This window comes from Dissoconium aciculare (genome assembly GCF_010015565.1).
Source record: "Dissoconium aciculare CBS 342.82 unplaced genomic scaffold K489scaffold_2, whole genome shotgun sequence".
Lineage (NCBI taxonomy): Eukaryota > Fungi > Ascomycota > Dothideomycetes > Mycosphaerellales > Dissoconiaceae > Dissoconium > Dissoconium aciculare.
The window spans coordinates 2,582,395-2,599,980 of record NW_022984952.1 but is presented as its reverse complement, the minus strand read 5'-3'; the positions used below and the strand labels follow the sequence as shown (position 1 = coordinate 2,599,980).

The following is a 17,586-nucleotide window of genomic DNA, read 5'->3' as shown; positions in this document are numbered from 1 at the left end:
AAAAGCGAAAAGGAGAGAAAAGCCACCACTTTTCACTTGCTTGCTTGCCGAATGAACCGAGCCAATGAAATTTGGAAACGACGGGTCTGGTGTTTCGAATTTCTGGAACATGAGGAGCTCTCCTTGTTTTGGGGCAAACACTGCGCAGTCGCAAAGAAGCGGTGTTCTCGTCTGTCAGTTGAAGGAATGCAGAAAGGCACGTAGACGACTATCTTGCGTGTTCGTCTACCTCTGCGCGAGAACGACGACACATGTCGACCAGGCTACTGGATTTCGAAAACTCGACGGAATCAGAGGACGGATTCTGGAAGTCTTTCCCAGACGAATTGTGGATCGCGGACGTCGGGATGGGGGTCCGTTCCGACCATGCTGCGATAGGAAAACACAAAACATAGTACAGTAGAAATGAACACAGGAATAAACCCGGAAATTCCGTACTACTGCAGCCTCGTATCCTCCTCCTGTTGAATTATTAAGATTCGAGGACTGGATGGTGAAACCTCTAGAAGGACACAGTGGACACCGTTTTGGTTGTTCGGGTGTATAAGAGATAGAGGGACACAATTCAGAGCGACCTCAAACCCAGTCGCAACCCAAGCCTCTCCCCTCCCCTCCCTCCAAGACATTCCCGAAACCCGCCAAAACGATCTAGACGTTCCGCCGGAACTTCCTTGCCCTTCTTTTTCAGGGCTGCTCCCAAGGATTTCCACCGCCCGGGCGCCGTTGTAATGAACATGGCTGACGAGTGAATCTGGTGGTGGCATTGCAATAGTGTTTGTCCAGGATACCGTCTTGGGAGAAATATGATGGAAATGGTCGTGGCGGCGGTGGTTGCGCTGGTTGTTCATCAGACGCACGCACGGTTTGGGTCATGTCCATGCGCCATGCAGCTTCACCTTGGCCAGATCCTCAGAGAAAGTGGCATTGGCTTGAACGAGCATCGCTGCATTTTGTATCCTGGTCGTTGCTACAGCATTGCGAGATGCAGCACTGTAGACTCGAGCGCTATGCACTGTCACGACCACTTGGGAAATTTCTTTCGAGCTTAATTCTGCCCCATCATCGATTACGATACGGGATCCGTCACGTAACAGTTACACTTCACCACTATCCGAGACGATCCTCCACCTGCGACCGTGAAGGACTGATGGTGGTCGAAGGCTATTTACCCTTCTCCGCTATTTTCGGTCTGCTCCGATCCTTTTCTCATTGAATCTCTCACTCATCACTGATCGAGGAGAGTGAAAGAGAGAACGAGAGTTGGTACTAAGACAGACTCGTGCAGGCGAAAGCCACCAGCCATTCTTCGACTCTCTTCATTGCTTCTGTGCCCTGGCTATCATCTGATACCGTAAACTGGACAGTACTGTTCAGTACCCGCAGTACTCTTGTCAGAGCGCCGTTCCGCAATCCTTCCAAAACTCTCTTCTCGTCCTCATCTCCGTCAAAATAATCCTGCGCGAGAGAGGACGCGCATTCTTCTGGAAAGCTGAGCCCCCCGGTCAGCTTCCGCTCCTCTGCCAAGGGCGCGCGCCGGCCTACTTCCTCATCCTCGCCTACACCTCGTTTATCTGACGAGTCTTCCTTCAACTGCTGCCAGAGAGGACAACGATAACAACACCGGCAACACTACAAGTCGTCTTCAACTGGCCGGACGAGAAGAATCAACTGGTCACAAATCAACGAAAGAGTCGGCGCAGATTGCATGTCTTGCAGGGACACGATGGATAGCTCATGAAGCGAGAATGCCCTACGAACCTATCTGAGCCGCAATCACCAAAAAGTACACATCGCGTTGTGACACACAATCGCATATTGCCTTCATAGCGACAAAAGTCCTGCAGCATCTGTACAGCATATCCTTGACTTGTCAACATTCTACTCAGCTGCAGCATTGCTCGTACTGGCACATAATCATCGATCAGAAACATAGCAATGACTTCCACCATGGAGCCGTTGCGGAGGGATCCGTTCTCGAATGAACAAGGAGGCTACACACCCAAGATGTCAAAACACCTACCGATGCTAGGGACGGTGTCTGGTGTTGAAGAGGGAGACCCTATGGATATGAGTCAATCGTCTGGGATACCCGTCAACCCTCCTACCAGCAGTCCTGAAGGCGATCACGCTGGTGACATGTTACATTCGGGGCCCGGCGAGCTACAGGTTCCTCATACGAACGGAACTTCTATGCCTGCAGGTGCTGCTGCGACGCAACCTAAGATTGTTCAGACGGCTTTCATCCATAAGCTATACAAGTACGTAAACCGCTCCGAGGCCATTCGAAATCTTGTGACTAACATGACGGTAGCATGCTCGAAGATCAAAGCATCCAACACTTAATATCATGGTCAGTCAGCAATGAGAGTTTTGTCATGTCGCCGTCGTCAGAGTTCGCTCGAGTCTTAGCGTATGTTCTTCCCCAGTCCAGCTCGCGTGACCCAGATGATTACTGACCGCGGTCTAGCCAATATTTCAAACATACCAATATATCATCATTTGTTCGACAGCTTAATATGTATGGCTTTCACAAAGGTAAATCAAAGCCCTCGTGCGAAGATATCAAATTTGTACTAACAAATATCCAGTGAGCGATGTTTTTCACTCTGCATCACCTGATGCCCCGTTATGGGAATTTAAACACGGCCAGGGTAGCTTCAAACGTGGCGATCTTGCCGGTCTTCGAGAGATCAAGCGGAGAGCATCGCGACAAACTTTGATTCATCGAGACTCCTTTTCCGCTGGACCAAAAATTCCTCCTCCACAGCCCGCTGGCGCGCCCATGGAGACCATCCAAGAGCCCATTGAGAATCGTGTGCACGCTCTGGAATGGAACACTCAAGAGATGAGTGCGCGCCTGATGCGAAGCGAGGAGGCTTTTCTGGCCATGGCTGGGAAATGTCAAGCACTACTAGACGGCTTGATCAGATGTCACCAATGGAACCAAGATCTTTCTGGACACCTTCTGAACTTGGTGCCTGATCAAGAGAACCCTGTTCATCGCGAGGTGCAGGCCGTGCGTCAGGCAATCTCTCGTCAGATCGATTCTCTTCGATCCCTCGAGGAGCCTCCGGAGTCGATGCTCAATAATCGACACACTTTATTCACTCCAACGATACCCAACGAACCGATGATGCAGATGTCGCCGCGCCAACGTCCGTATGACGAGTCTCGAAGGCCATCTCTGCCGGGTGGTCCTCGTGCTTTAGGTATCCGCGCCCCGGTTCCGCCATACCTGACGGGTTCGCCACGACGGTATAGTTCCATGGGCACGCCAAACAGCCTAGGCACTGCTCCCTATCCACCTTCTCCCCATCGACCAAGCCATCATGCTCACACCGGTCCTCTTCCACCACCACCTCCACCTCCGCCTCCTCCTGCCGGACAACATCCTCTTGCAAATACCGGCTCTCCACCTTCAAATCTCTCTCGCCGACACACATCTGCCGATATCCGACTCAGTCAATCCTGGGAAGGAAGGCCACCACCTCTCGACCAGCCACCCCCACCGCACTACCCAGGCGCCTCACCCTACGCGTCCGGCCAGAATTCATCCATGTGGCCGTCCTCACCGCGTCTCTCAACCAACCCCGGCGATCAACACATCCGCGATACCCTCGCCCAATATGAACTCCCACGTGTCTCTCACCAATCATCTGCCGCTGCCGCCGCAGGAACCTCTCGCTCGCACTCTCCCATCCACCATCCCGATCCATCCTCCGCACCTTCCAACAACAAATCTTCCTTTCCACCCACCACTCGTCCTGACGACAACAATCACACAGGCTGGCAACTCCCCGCCGCCCGCTATCCTCCTTCCACTAAAGGACCTGCTTCAGCCGCTCCGACGCCTCCAGAGTTTGTCCGCCGCAGCTCCATGGCGAGCAACGTCCATTCACTGCTGAATCCTACCACTTCGGCGGATAGTTCGACTTCGGCGACGGAAAGGGACGGGGAGAGAGAACGTGACTGGGAACGGGAGAGGGAGAGAGATGCAGCGAGGGATGCGCAGGGTAGGGAGGATGAGAGAAAGAGGAAGCGGATATGACGTGGACCGTCTCACCTAGAAGTGGCGTTTCGACGCTATTGCAGCTTCTTCGAAATGGGTAGAATCGTCGTGCTGAGGGAATCTCATCCCTGATTTTGTGATATCACCCTGATGAGAATGATAATTATGATGGGATGAAGCGTCCCGATTGAGCTCTTGGTTCATTCACTTGCCTTTGATCAAGGTGCGTGAAGAACTTTCACTAATTTGGATTCCGGAGACATTGGAACCGAGAGAAGGGGGACCCGTGTAGATGTATCATGTATGAAATGGATTCCTGTTCTCGGACCCATCTGAGTGGTTTTGGCATCGGAATAGAATTGTGTATGAGGGATATCTAGGGTGAGCATGCATGTACCATCTGAATTTTTGGCCCATGATATCTTTCCCAGAGTTTTGGGGAAACGATTTTATTATACATCATTGTCACCACATCATTGAAGTCGTGGATATGGGGGTAGCGGCGGCGGACCGCGATATATGAGGGTTGATGGAAAGGGACACCTGCTTTCTGAACAACTTAGAGATTTGACAGGCGGTATCTTGCTTGTATTCCAAAGTTGCCATACCTAGATTCTATCATATCAAGCTGTTAAACGGATCGGGTTGAAGGGTATGTGCGAGAAAATCTTGGACCATGGACCCTTTTCAATGATTGAGATGGGACAGGGGAGTTCGAGGAAAGAGTGGTGATTCCGAAAGGGAGATCGGTGTTGTGGGATTGTGTGAATGATTATTTCTTCAGGTCCTCCGGGGTCTGTCCCGTTCTAATGTTTGCTTAGGTTGTCCTTGTGTGAAAGCGGCCGTATGGTCGTGATGCTGTAATGTTGGCGACTGTTGGGCTGAAACTATCACATGGCTTTTCGAATGGGATCAAGTCGAGATTTTGTCTGAAGGGCTGGCCAGGCGTCCTGATTGATCGTGGTATGGAAGTTGAAAGCGAAATAGTATATATTGCTGGGCGACATCGTCAAAGCAAAGAAAATTTGTACATTCCATCCTGTATGTAACACAGCAGCGATGTAGCTGATCGACAGACACCTGCGAGGAGAAGCTATGTTTACATAGCAAAGCAGCTTGCGTTCGGATCGGATTTTGATCCTTAGAAATCTCTTGTCGACTTGCTCGTCGTGCTCTCCCCGCCTTCACTTCCCATTCCAAAATTATCCTTCCCAACTCGCTTCTCACGCTACTCCCCTCGCTTCGTTCGCTCGGCCTCCAGCTCCCGCTCGGCATTCTGATAGTACTTGGCCGTATCCACACCATGCTGATTGTGGTTGACGAAATTGAACCACGGCATGACATGCAAAAAGATACCACTGTATCGACTCTGCCGACTCGCCGCTCCCTGCATATACTCCGTGAGGGTGCTCTCACCGTAGATCGGTAGCCCCTTCTTCACTCGATCCGTCATCTCCCGCATGTCCATCTCGATCTCCCGACGGTTCTCCGTGAAGCCGTAGAATCGCGCCGCCGAGCGCTCGTACATCAATAGGAATCCCGCGCACATTCCAACGCCGACGCTCAGGCGCATGATACTCGCGAGCGATTGTCGTGAAATTCCGGTTGGTGAGGTGTGTTGCCAGAAAGTCATCAGTCCGGGGGTTACGGATCCGCAGAGGCCGGCTGCGATCCAGTCGCTTGTGCGTGCGTAGCTGACCACGCGGGTGAAATGCGGATCACAGTCGATGAGCTGGAGGGAGAGAACGCGTCAGTAAGTATAGCCATTACATGCAACACAATCTCATTTTGAGTCGCAGGAGGAATGCATGTAGCCGGAGGTACATACCGGGTAGGAAGTCTTCAAGGTCTTCGTCGGCACCTGAGGACGGCTGGTCTGGCCCAATTCAGGACCTTCGCTAACGGAGCGCACCTCCGGAGGGTGTTGCTGGTTCGCCATTGTGTGAGAAGGAGTGTGGTTGGTGGTTCAATGGCGTAGAAGAGGTCGTGATCCTCTTATCCGAGAGGAAGTGCTGTGCTGTGTTGCTTCCAGCTTGAAACGGATAGTTCCGTGTCACCAGCCACAGTGTGGCATTCTCACCGCCACATCTTCCCAGGAACAACCCCAGCTTTCTCGCCGGGAGAAATTAATTGGACGCGCGACGAACGCAAGTTGCTGCGCGTGCAGCACGATTTAACCGCGAATCACTTTTCTACAACCCGCGACTCCTCACTGTGACGGACGTCTCACGAGCCTCTAGTCCAGCATACGAACATCTTTCCTTGGTGTGGAAACAACCGTGCGAGACTCACAACGAAGCTACATCGGTTCACGCGACATACGATCACAACGATCCGGGCCATGCGGTAGACCTGTCGCGATAATCATTGCGCTCCGCCAGCGTACAATGGCACGACCCAGCATTGATGATCTCACCGGCGACCATGAGCTTGCCAAATTGGCCCGTGAGACTTGGTTGATTGGCTCCAGCAATGTGCAAGTGCGACCTCAAATCGTGGAGCAAATCTGGCAGAATGTTGAAGCTTCTGGGTACTCCAACTTCGACCTACTCCTCCTGGAACAACTCCAAACTCTGGAGCGGTATCTCTGGCCAGGATATAGCGAAGATGCTTCCAATCAACATGTTCTGCTGCTTGCACTATTGTGCAGCACCAAGAGGAGGGAACATCTACCCGTCTGGCCCGTGTTTGCGAGTCGATTGGACGAGTTCACGGATTTCTTCTCGCGCGTCGCTCATTTGATCTTGGACACTGCATTGAGCACGACTCTACGCACGCATCTTCTCGGGTTTATTGTCGCAGCTTTCCAAAGCCTCGATCATGGAATCGTGCGAAAGGAATGTGCGCCGTTGGTCTCGATTGCGATTTGGCATCACTTGCATAGTGACAAGGCGCGGGAATCTCAATTCACACAAAACTCGCGACTGCAGAAAGCGTGGTCTGCTTCAGCGAAAAAATATGACGGTGCGGAGAGTCCGGTCCAGGCGAGGTTGCGATTTGAGAGAAGCTGGTTATACACCCTGGTTCTTCATTTCCTCGACAAAATCTATCGCTCAGATAGCACGAGTGCCGATGAGAAGCAGGCCGATTTACTATTCTGCGAACGGCTACTCGAGTTGCTCTGTGACGTCCAATCACAGCTCCCCACAAGGAGATATGTGAATGCACTGCTCAAAGATTTGAATCTGCTCCCCGCTTTGGTCCTTTCACCGATGTATCGAACTGAGGAATCAATCCGAAACTCCTATCGGCTACTACAGCACTACACGGACTTTCCTGTAGATGATCACAGCGGTCATCAATTGAGCAGACAGGAGTTCGAGGAATCTCAAAATGTGGCCGTTTCGCGACTGCAAAAGACTGCTCTAAAGCTGCAACCTGAGAAACTTAAAATCCTCATGCTCGCCAACTTTTCTTCGTTGATGCAACGAGACGAAGTTAAAGGACATCTTGAGGAGATTACAGATTCTGAGTTGTTAGAATTGTGTAGAGAGACAGGACTGCGTACGACCGAATATCCCGCGAAGTCTCTTTTGATACAGGACAGAACTTTCCTCTTGGAGTGCCTATACGCCTTGATTGAAAAGAAGGTCATCTACACGGATCGCATGCGCGATCTCCCAATTCTGCCCACGGAAAAGACGCTGTATGACCCGTCTCTCCTCCATACCGATGACTACGACGGGTCCCGTCCTTTGGCGATCCCGCGACTCAATCTGCAATACCTCACCATTGGCGACTTTCTGTGGCGTGCCTTTACTCTCTACCGTCTTGAGAGTCTTTTCGAGCTGCGGCGGCATATCGAAGATGTCATCAAAAGACTACAACCACGGCAACAAAATGGCGCCCTCCGATGGGACGGGTTTTCTAGAATGGCCATCCCCATCGCGAAGCCTGCTGTTGTCGACACTGTTCCAGCTAGAGTAGGCGAGACTGTACCAGCAGAAGTCAAGGCTGAGGTCATCCTGGATGTTAGCAGATTGCAGCCAGGTTTGAGGAAGGAGTGGGAGCAGCTTCGTCCTGGAGATATTGTTTACCTTGTTGCTGTGGAGCCCAACACGAGTTCTGATGCAAAGCCAGTCAATGGCCACGGCCATAAGCCATCAGCGCAGAATAGTGGCATCAAGGCTGTAAGGTGTGCCGAAGTTATGAGCGTGCTGGACGGCGCCGGGAAGCCTCTCCGATACGGGAACACTGAGGAGAACAGACCTAGACAACGTCGTCTGCTAGTGCGGTTAGACACTGCGGCATACAAGGCGGACAACGATCGCAGCAACTTAGGCAAAGGCGACATCTACGAAAGTATCAACCTCATAGTTCGAAGGAAAGCTCGCGAGAACAATTTCAAGCCTGTGCTAGAGAGTATCAGACAGCTATCTCTCACTGAAACGCCCATCCCATCGTGGTTCACCGAGGTGTTTCTCGGTTTCGGAGACCCGTCTGCAGCGTCATACAAACGACTTCCTAGTCGTCTCAAGAGTGTGGACTACCGAGATACGTTCGTTGACTGGCAACATCTCATCGAGTGCCTGCCTGGTCGCACTCTCGAGCCAGATCCGACGCAGGATTCTAGTTTCGCACCTCCGTATGTTTTGGAATCAGACGGCGTCTCACTACCGACAGCTCCGAAGAAAGGTAAAAAGCGCAGGCATGATCAGCCTGATGGACCTGGTTCGGCACCTCTCGTGGAGACTGTGAAGGTTTCCTCATACAAACCCATCAACTCAGGTCCTTATATTACCGACGCACCTAAGCTCAATGCGGTCCGCTTCACACCAACGCAGATAGAGGCCGTCACTTCTGGCACCCAACCAGGGCTCACTCTTATCGTCGGACCGCCAGGAACCGGCAAGACTGATGTCGCAACACAAATCATTAGCAACATCTATCACAATTTCTCTCAACAGCGAACGCTACTCATCGCTCATTCAAATCAAGCATTAAATCAATTGTTCCAGAAAATCATCTCTCTTGACATTGATGAACGTCACCTGCTTCGTCTGGGTCACGGAGAAGAAGATCTCGAATCCAGCTCAAGCTTCAGCAAAGCGGGTCGAGTCGAGTCTTTCCTCGAACGAGGCGCACAATATCTTGCGGAAGTTCAACGACTTGCGGCGAGCATCGGCGCTCCAGGTGCACACGGTAGCAGCTGTGAGACGGCCGACTACTTTGATCAGGTTTATGTCAAACCACGATGGAAACATTTCACAGACCTTGTGCAGGGCTCAGGTGATGATGCAAGCGTTGTCTCTCGCGTCTTCCCATTCCATGCATTCTTCGCGGATGCCCCTCAACCGCTCTTTCCACCACAAGCTTCGAAGAAGCAGCTGCTGGATATTGCTGGTGGATGTGAGAGACACGTTCGACGAATCTTTGATGAACTTGCTGATATTCGTCCCTTCGAGATTCTCCGTGCTCAGCGCGACAAGGCGAACTACCTCCTTGTCAAGGAGGCTCGCATCATCGCCATGACTTCCACTCATGCTGCTATGCGGAGGCAAGAAATTGCTAGCCTGGGCTTTCACTACGATAACGTGGTCATGGAGGAGGCTGCTCAAGTCACCGAGATCGAAAATTTCATCCCTCTGATCATGCAAACTCCTGACCCGGCCGATCTTACCAAGCATCAATTACAGCGCATCATCCTCGTCGGCGACCATTTGCAGAATTCCCCCGTCATCCAACATCCCGCCTGTAAATCCTTCGCCAATCTCGATCAAAGTCTCTTCCAACGATTGATTCGTCTAGGGGCACCTCACATCCTTCTCGATGCCCAAGGCCGCTCACGATCATCTCTCTCCCGCCTTTACGCCTGGCGTTATCCACACCTCACCGATCTTCCCTCCGTCACCACACAACCCGAATTTCTCACCGCCAACGCCGGTCTCCGCCACACAGCTCAATGGATCGAAGTTCCCGATTACAAAACTCGCGGCGAGACCTCTCCAGCACCACACGTCTACCAGAACCTCGGCGAAGCTGAATACGTCGTGGCTTTGTACATGTACATGCGTCTCCTCGGCTACCCATCCCACACAATTAGTATCCTGACCATGTACGCCGGCCAGACGGCGCTGATCCGCGACGTCCTCGCCCGCCGCTGCAAAGACCACCCACTCTTCGGCCTCCCGGCATGGACAGGCACCGTGGATAAATTCCAGGGCGAGCAGAGCGACTACGTCCTCCTCTCCATGGTGCGCACGAAGAGCATCGGCTACCTCCGGGACGTCCGACGTCTCACCGTCGCGCTTTCCCGCGCGCGACTGGGTCTTTACGTCTTCGGCCGCAGAGCGATTTTCGAAAGCGGCATGGAAACCCGCGAGGCCTTCACGAGTCTGTGGAATTGCACCACCGCCGCAGAAGAAAACGCCTTGCAGCTCGTCACGGGGGAAATCTTCCCCGCGGAGAGAAGTGTCGATGCGGTGGTGGAGGCTACGCCCATGCAGGGCGTCGAACATCTCGGTCAGTATGTCTTTGAGATGACGAAGGCTAAGATGGATCAGCTCAGGGCTGAGGGCGAGGGAATGATGCCGCCTGCTTTGACGGCGTTGCCGGATAGGAGGTTGAGTGAGATGGCGCAGGACGATGAGGATGAGGATGGGCAGCAGGATGAGCCTGTGGTGGTCGATGAGGAAGTCAACTGATGGGGAAGTAGAAGGTCACATCTGAAAAACTGCTGTAGATGTATGAATGTATCAAAACTTCGCACGAAGAGAAGAAATACGCTCGCATGATGCCCTCGAGTATGGATCACGACAGTCGAGATCCGTTGAATTTGTCCATGATGCGGATTCTGTGTCTCTATCATTTCTCCGGCCGTGGCGAGAGTTCATCCGTGATGTTCTTCTCGTCCTTCCATGCCATGGCGATGTACCTGAGCGCATTAGCATCAGCGCTACCCATCACTGCAGAACCGATCAGAATGAGAAAGATCAAGGTTACTTACTTGGTGTGACTGCCCCTCGCAACGACTTCATCCGCATCATTGAAGAAACGTATCGACGTGTATGCCAACGTCTTCCCGACTAGATTATCCCGAACGGAAACAGAGCGTTAATTCAGGGCGATGAAACCGGAATCCTTGATTCAGATTCGACTCGAGGGTGAAAACTTCCATGTCCAATGGATGCGGCGGGAGGGTGGGATTCACGTACATTTGTCGCAGGTGACTTCCGCACGGATGGTATCTCCGATTTTCCCGCCGGAGTTGAGATAGGTCACTATGACGATGATTCTCTTGTCAGCATCGTTCGAGTTCGCTCACTGTTTGATCTCAAATTGTCCGGTCAAAATGAGATTCCGACTTCGTACAGGAGAGGAGATGGTACCCCCAAGAACGGAGAGGAAACCAACCATTTAAATCCGTCGATACGCCCGTGGCGAAGAGTCCGCGTGAGGCGACTGCTAGTGAACCTCCCAGATCGACCATACTCGCGATAGTGCCGCCGTGGAGGATATTGAGGCGGTTCTGGAAATGATTTCGGAAGTTGGGTGAGTTGTTCGCTAAGCTGGTCGTGGGAATGAATGGAGAAGAGATACGAACCGTGTGCTCTTTTTGGATGTCGAGTTCGAAATTGACGACGCCGGGGCGTGCGGCGGTGACACGGAGCTGTGAGGTTTCAGGTCGGTAAGTATATGATGGGGATTCGATGATGGATCACGGATCTTGAGGGTTGATGGCGACATTTGGAGAGAGACCTCCATGTTGAGAAAGATGGTCTTCTGATCGGGATATCTTGAAGACCCAGGAGATGGAAGACGTACACTATCTAGAAGTCTGTGAACCTTGATCAGCCGATGTTACGAATGATCCATATAAACCAAATTTTGTGTTATATTTTCGACCCAGGAATTTCTTTTTACCCTTCCGAGGTTGTTCGGGGGCGCAACTTCACAGCTTCCATCAACACAAGCATACCTTGGCTCCAAACCCGAATTCGCTCGAAATGACTCCCATACCGATCGGACAAAGGTCAATGTACGAGGACTCATGATGGACCGCTTTTGATCTGGAGATGATTGGGTTGGATATATGTATCGATTCTAATGCGAGAGGAACTCAGGACTATGACTTTCAAACTTCTATTGGCGTCCGATCATGTGGCAAGTGAGTGTGCTGAATGGGAGAATATTCAAAGGGGAACAAGGAGTCTACCGGGCGAAGTCGTTTCTTCAGTATGGAGTCGTTTCTACAGTATGGAGTGAGCTTGGGCACTTGTAACACTGAAGCCGATCGTGCTACGAATTCCGGATCTCTGCTGCAGATGTAGCTGGAAGTACCATGAATGCGCGGTCCGGACCATGCCATTGACAGCTGCAGCTCAATAGTCCGTGCAACGACCGCCGGCAGAATGAACATATTCAAACTCGCAGCGATACCGTTCGACGACCACGCTCTTCTTCATGGCCATAGAGCCAGGAACGAATCGACAACGTCTCTGGCTCCCAGAACGAACAACGCCCGTACAGACGTAGATCCAGGTTTCTTCACCCTCGAAGACACGGGCGACGGGTTTACTTCGGCACCTGCGTGGAACGAATCCAGTCCCGAACTTTCCCCAGTCGGCCGCGAATTACCGCCTTTTTACTCTACTGTACGGCCCCCCGCTAATCATCATTCCTGAGCACGCACACACCGACGACATTGCACATGTACTGAAGTAGATCACGACGATCCTGCGTACAGTACACGAACAGCAGCCGGCGGTGGCGGGCCTCGATGGAAACGGTATAAGACGATGAATAGTAGCACACAACCACAGAGGGTGACATCCGTAAGGGAACCGTGTAGTAGGCTCACTCAGGAAATACACATATATAACGCCCATGTCCATCCACGTCCTGCCTCACCATTGAACCTGTTTCCCTTTCCTCTATCCCATCAACTTTCACCTCTCGCCGCTTAAAAAAACAGCAAAAACAACAAGAAGAAGAACATAGTCCAATACACCAAAGAGAAATCTCCAAGCGACCCGAACCTCCCTCCCTGACCTCCCCAAGAAGATGTCTTCCCTCTCCAATCTCCAACCAACCTGGCAGGCCTCCCACGGCGCCACCCTGCCGAAGTCCTTCTCCTCCCCCTTCACCATCACCTCGCCTCCCAAAACCGACGTGTGGCGGCCCAGCGCGGACAAGGACGTCTTCAACGCGCCGTGGATCTACCAGACGATCCCGGTGTCGCAGTTCCAGAGGATCTCGGTGACGGTGTTCGGGCCGTGGAAGACGCAGTACGACCAAGGCGGGCTGCTGATCAACTTCCCGCTGTCGTGCTCGTCGTCGAAGGCGGCGGGCGAGCATCCCGAACACGACGGCAAGAACGGTGGCAAAGGCGGCGGGAGCAACGGCTCGCAGTGGATCAAAGCCGGCATCGAATACGACAACTCGCGGCCGAACCTCGGCGTCGTGGGCACCGACCGTCTCTCCGATTGGAGCATCTCGCCCATGAGCCCCGAGTATCACCAGAAGGCGAGGTTCGTGGTCGAGAGGAAGGAGGACACCTGGTTTGTGTATGCGGGCCAGGTCGGCAACGAGGGCGGTGGGGCGGAGGGGGAATTGTTGACGCTGAGGGAGATCCACTGGGTCTTGCAGGATGATCATCATCACAAGGGGGGTAAGAAGGGAGAGGAGAAGATGGTGGAGGTCGGTGTCTATGCGGCGAAACCGACGGTGGACGTGAGTGTTTTTAATTCTCCTGTTTTTCCTTTTCCTCATAATTTCTCTATTCTGCGTTGGATGTTATAATGGCTGATATACTGACTTCGCCGCAGGACGGCGACGTCGACGAGAGCAAGGGCATCGAAGTCACGTTCTCCGATCTGAAGATCGATTTGCTGGAGCAGTAGTCTCCGTCGGCATGACAGATGAACAGCACCGGACGGTGGCTGACTAGGTAAAATCACAAAAAACCAATCCATTTTCGAACGCTCGAGGATGAAAGCGGATGATCTCCCAGTTCGTCCAGTGAGTGGCAGAAATATGTGCCTCGAAGGTAGGAAAAGGTCATGAATTATTCCCTGCAAGTGAGCAAAGCCTGCGAGATTCTGTATACAGCAAACGTGTTGTTGACGCCCATCGCCATTCGAAGCGCAATTTTTTCGTGATGATCATACCATTAAGATTTCCGTTCGTGAAGAAAGTCTCATCGAGAAAAAGCATTCGGTACTAAGCAGGTTCATCGGCTTTCCTGGACTCCACCGGACAAATATCTTTTTACGAAAAACATCCCCCATTTCCAAATCATCACAATGTGTTCGTTTCAAAGAAGAAGGAGAGACAAGCGATCACTCCGGCGCCCCACTAACACCACCACTGCCAGTCCTCCCCATCCTCTCGATATTCGCCAACATCCTGCTCTTGCCCAGCCCACCGCTGAGACTCCTCGCCGGGGTAGGGATCCCAGCGGAAGTTGCAGCGGTCGAAGACGACGAAGACAGAGATTTCCCAATACGGCTCTCGGAGGGTGCGACCAGACCACTACTGTTCGAGCTGGAGCTGGGGGCGCGAAGACCGGTCGGACGGGCGATGCTGCGGCGGAGATCCTCGACGGCGGAGGAGAGGGCGCGCTGTTTCGCGGCGGCGGGGGTGGCGCTGACGCTGACGGGGTCTGTTGTGGATGGAGGAGCGGCGGGAGCGGCGGGGGCCGCGGCGGAGAGGGATTGCAGCGCGAGCATTTCGTCGACTGCGGCGACGAGTTCGCCCTTTTCCACCCGTTCCTGCTCGAGCTCCTGCATGAGCGCGTCCTGCTGGCGCTGGGCGGACTCCAGCTCGCCGGCGACGCGCGCGAGGTGGGCCTTTTGTTCTTCGAGGAGGATCTTCAGCTCTTGGGCCTCGGCGACGGCGGCCGAGGCCGATTCGGAGGCGGAGGCGACCATGCTGAGGTCGGGGAGCGCGCCGGAGAAGGTGGCGTCTCTGGCGGCGTGGAGTTCCTCGTTTTGCCTCTCGAGGTCGGCGAGGCGGGAGAGGAGGTCGGCGCATTTCTTCTCGCTGCGGGCCTCGTAGCTCTTCTTCAGGGTGGCCACTTTGCGCTCGTGCTTCTCCTTGTAGATGGCGTGGAGGTCGCGGCCGACGGATTCGATCTTGGCGTCGATTTGGGCGGCGACGAGGGCCTGGACTCGTTCGTCGACGGTCTTGTCGTCGTTCGCGTTGTTGCCGCTCGATGGGTGGGCGGCTCGCTCGGCGAGGGCTGATGTGAGGCGCTCCTCGGCCTGGTTGGCGCGGATCTCGGCATCTTCGGCGCGCTGCTCGCTCTCTTCGAATTTGCGGACGAAGTCCTCCTTTTCGGCTTCGCTCTTGAGCACTTCCTCGCGGACGTTCTTGAGTACATTTGCGAGCTCCTCGCCACGGCGTTCCCAGCCCGTCTTTTCCTCCTCAGCTTGTTCACGTCGGCATTTCTCTTCCCGAAGGTGCTCTTGAGCTTCGCCAGCTCTACGCTCGGCGTCGCCGATGGCTCGCTTCAAGCTCTCGACCTCGGCCTCGCGACCGCTTAACGTTGCCTTCAATCCCGAAATTTGTGAAAGATATGACGACTTGAGAGATTCGAGCTCTCGTACAGTAATGGTCGGGATAGAACGGGGTGTGGGTGCTGGCGGAAGCTCAAAGTCCAAAAGATTGAGGATGCTATTCGACTTGGCTGGTGTTGCAAAGCTAGGTCGTGCAGACTTCGCAGGTGATCGTTGATCACTGAGATATTGGAGCAGACCTGGGTTGTTTGATGATCGGGCTGGCGTCCCTCTCTGATAGGAGCCCACACTCTCGATCTGTTGTGTGAAGTCGATGAGGAATGAAGTCGTGCCATCATTGTTCATCTGAGCCGGTGTCTTCATACGACGTGGTGTGGGCGACGGGGATCGTGAGAGTGATGGTCGCTTGCGTGAGACGCGCGGTGTGGCGTCGCCTCGCCTGCTCCGCGGTGTCTGCTGAACATCATTGTGCTTCGTCGTGCTTTGGCTGAGTCTCGCGTACTGCGTCATGTCTGGCGCTTCTGAGAATGCGCTGAAGCATGTATCATCGATATTGCCGAGATCCGGACGCGCCAATGACGCATGTGAAGCGCGCATATCGAGACCTGCTTGAAAGTTGGTCCTCTCGACCGTGCGCAACTCTTGTTGTTGTTGTTGTTCACGTCGTCCAGTCTGTGGTGTAGCTGCGACGCTACGGGCGACTTTCAGCGGTGTCTTTGTCGGGCTTGCTCGTGACTTGCGCATCGACGAGGGTGGCGGGATGAGATCTGCGAGTGGTTCGCCATGACGGCTGCCAGGGGTCCCATCGCGCTGCGGGGAGCGTCTCTCCGGTGTTGATAGTTTATGTGGTGATGCAGAAAGCTTTTGTACTGTGGAAGGATGTTGGGGAGTGTTCTCCTTGTCGGCATCGGCATGTCGCCGAGGGGATCTTGCCGCCTTCATGGGCGCAGGTGTCATGAAGACGTCGACGGTCGGGTCGTCGATGGCATTTGCATTGCTCGGCCATTGCTTGCTGGCCATTCTGCTCTGTGGGTCGACCTCGGAGACGAACGGTGAGCTCGGTGGCCCTCGTAGATCCACGTTGTTGGTGTCGTTGTGCACTGTGAGTCGCGCGGCCGGTGACTCCATGTTGTTGATGCGCTGCGATCAGTTGTTGTTGTTGTTGTAGGTGGTCAAGTAATGCGCATAATACGGATAGACGGTCTCTCAGAATGCAATTGTTAGACAGATGGATGACAATAAACCCGATGTCCAAGCGTCTTCATTGGGAAGCCACGCATTCTTACACTGGTCGGCCGTTGGAGACGCGATCTGTGCAACAAACATTCGGAAAGCTCGAGCGGTTGCCCGGTCGACCCATTATGTAAGCGAACTTTTGCCCATCGCATCTCCACTACCACAACCACAACCCTATCTCAGGATGCGCCCGACATGCTGCATACCAAGATACAGTACGTTGCGATGAATATATCGACAGACCATCCACTTCGAATTGAGGCACTGAAACCCCCGTTGTCTACAGCAGTTTCTCCAATCTAGTGGTAAGCAGCAATTATTGTGCAATGGAGTGTGTAGGTGTATAGTAGAGCGGTGTGTACGTATCTTGGTGAAGCGCGGCATGCCACCGACCCGTCCACTGACCAAGATGCGTACGATGAACCAGACACATCGACAAGGCCAGTCTACCTAGGTAGTATTGAAATACTAACAGGCGATCGAATTCCTCGGGCACATTCGTAATTACGCCGGACAGCCTAACTGTTGAACTTCTCCATGTCTCACTCACTGCAGGTGCGTTTCCTTGTTCGCCAGACGCCCACCAGCTCCGACAGCACCTGCGCAAGGGACGACGCACTTACGTCACCGAAAGCGGGCTGCAGGTGCCCAATGCATTGCGGGGGGAAGTGCGTCTGTTGCCCTTTCTTCGAGACGATGTTCTCCGGAACAGGAAGTAACAGGGCAATGATGTTATTCCCGAGGTCATTCCTGAATGTATTGGAATACTTTCCGACAGGTAGATGGTCCGCGAGGAATGTAGAAAAATCCGTTGGAGCGAGCTTTGTTACCATAGAGGTTCGAGCTGTCGCGGCGTGGCGCATTGGATGGCTTCCATTGGGG

At 53.3% G+C, this 17,586-nt stretch overlaps 6 protein-coding genes across 6 annotated transcripts; 3 read left to right on the top strand and 3 right to left on the bottom strand.

The window, feature by feature from the left end:
• Window positions 1–1,959: 1,959 nt before the first annotated feature.
• On the top strand, window positions 1,960–3,967 carry K489DRAFT_303791 (uncharacterized protein; the record flags this gene model as incomplete). The annotated part of the gene is made up of 4 exons (XM_033600488.1): window positions 1,960–2,258; window positions 2,312–2,410; window positions 2,468–2,535; window positions 2,589–3,967. Coding segments are annotated over 4 exons (1,845 nt in total), but the record flags the coding sequence as incomplete, so codon positions are not given.
• Window positions 3,968–5,237: 1,270 nt separating this feature from the next.
• On the bottom strand, window positions 5,238–5,948 carry K489DRAFT_312940 (uncharacterized protein; the record flags this gene model as incomplete). The annotated part of the gene is made up of 2 exons (XM_033600898.1): window positions 5,238–5,741; window positions 5,838–5,948. The coding sequence occupies 2 exons, from the start codon at window positions 5,946–5,948 to the stop codon at window positions 5,238–5,240; spliced, it is 615 nt and encodes a 204-aa protein (XP_033463823.1).
• A 448-nt stretch (window positions 5,949–6,396) lies between these two features.
• On the top strand, window positions 6,397–10,653 carry K489DRAFT_313536 (P-loop containing nucleoside triphosphate hydrolase protein; the record flags this gene model as incomplete). The annotated part of the gene is made up of 1 exon (XM_033600943.1): window positions 6,397–10,653. The coding sequence occupies one exon, from the start codon at window positions 6,397–6,399 to the stop codon at window positions 10,651–10,653; it is 4,257 nt and encodes a 1,418-aa protein (XP_033463822.1).
• A 57-nt stretch (window positions 10,654–10,710) lies between these two features.
• K489DRAFT_377230 (putative PaaI_thioesterase family protein) lies at window positions 10,711–12,136 on the bottom strand. The gene is made up of 7 exons (XM_033604108.1): window positions 11,928–12,136; window positions 11,774–11,786; window positions 11,553–11,618; window positions 11,363–11,477; window positions 11,164–11,229; window positions 10,956–11,034; window positions 10,711–10,883 (listed from the first exon to the last, which is right to left on the bottom strand). The coding sequence occupies exons 1-7, from the start codon at window positions 11,999–12,001 to the stop codon at window positions 10,814–10,816; spliced, it is 483 nt and encodes a 160-aa protein (XP_033463821.1). The 5' UTR covers window positions 12,002–12,136; the 3' UTR covers window positions 10,711–10,813.
• Window positions 12,137–13,087: 951 nt separating this feature from the next.
• On the top strand, window positions 13,088–13,450 carry K489DRAFT_296110 (uncharacterized protein; the record flags this gene model as incomplete). Its single annotated transcript, XM_033600310.1, has 2 exons — window positions 13,088–13,272; window positions 13,348–13,450. Coding segments are annotated over 2 exons (288 nt in total), but the record flags the coding sequence as incomplete, so codon positions are not given.
• An 839-nt stretch (window positions 13,451–14,289) lies between these two features.
• K489DRAFT_313318 (uncharacterized protein) lies at window positions 14,290–16,065 on the bottom strand (the record flags this gene model as incomplete). The annotated part of the gene is made up of 1 exon (XM_033600930.1): window positions 14,290–16,065. The coding sequence occupies one exon, from the start codon at window positions 16,063–16,065 to the stop codon at window positions 14,290–14,292; it is 1,776 nt and encodes a 591-aa protein (XP_033463819.1).
• Window positions 16,066–17,586: the final 1,521 nt, after the last annotated feature.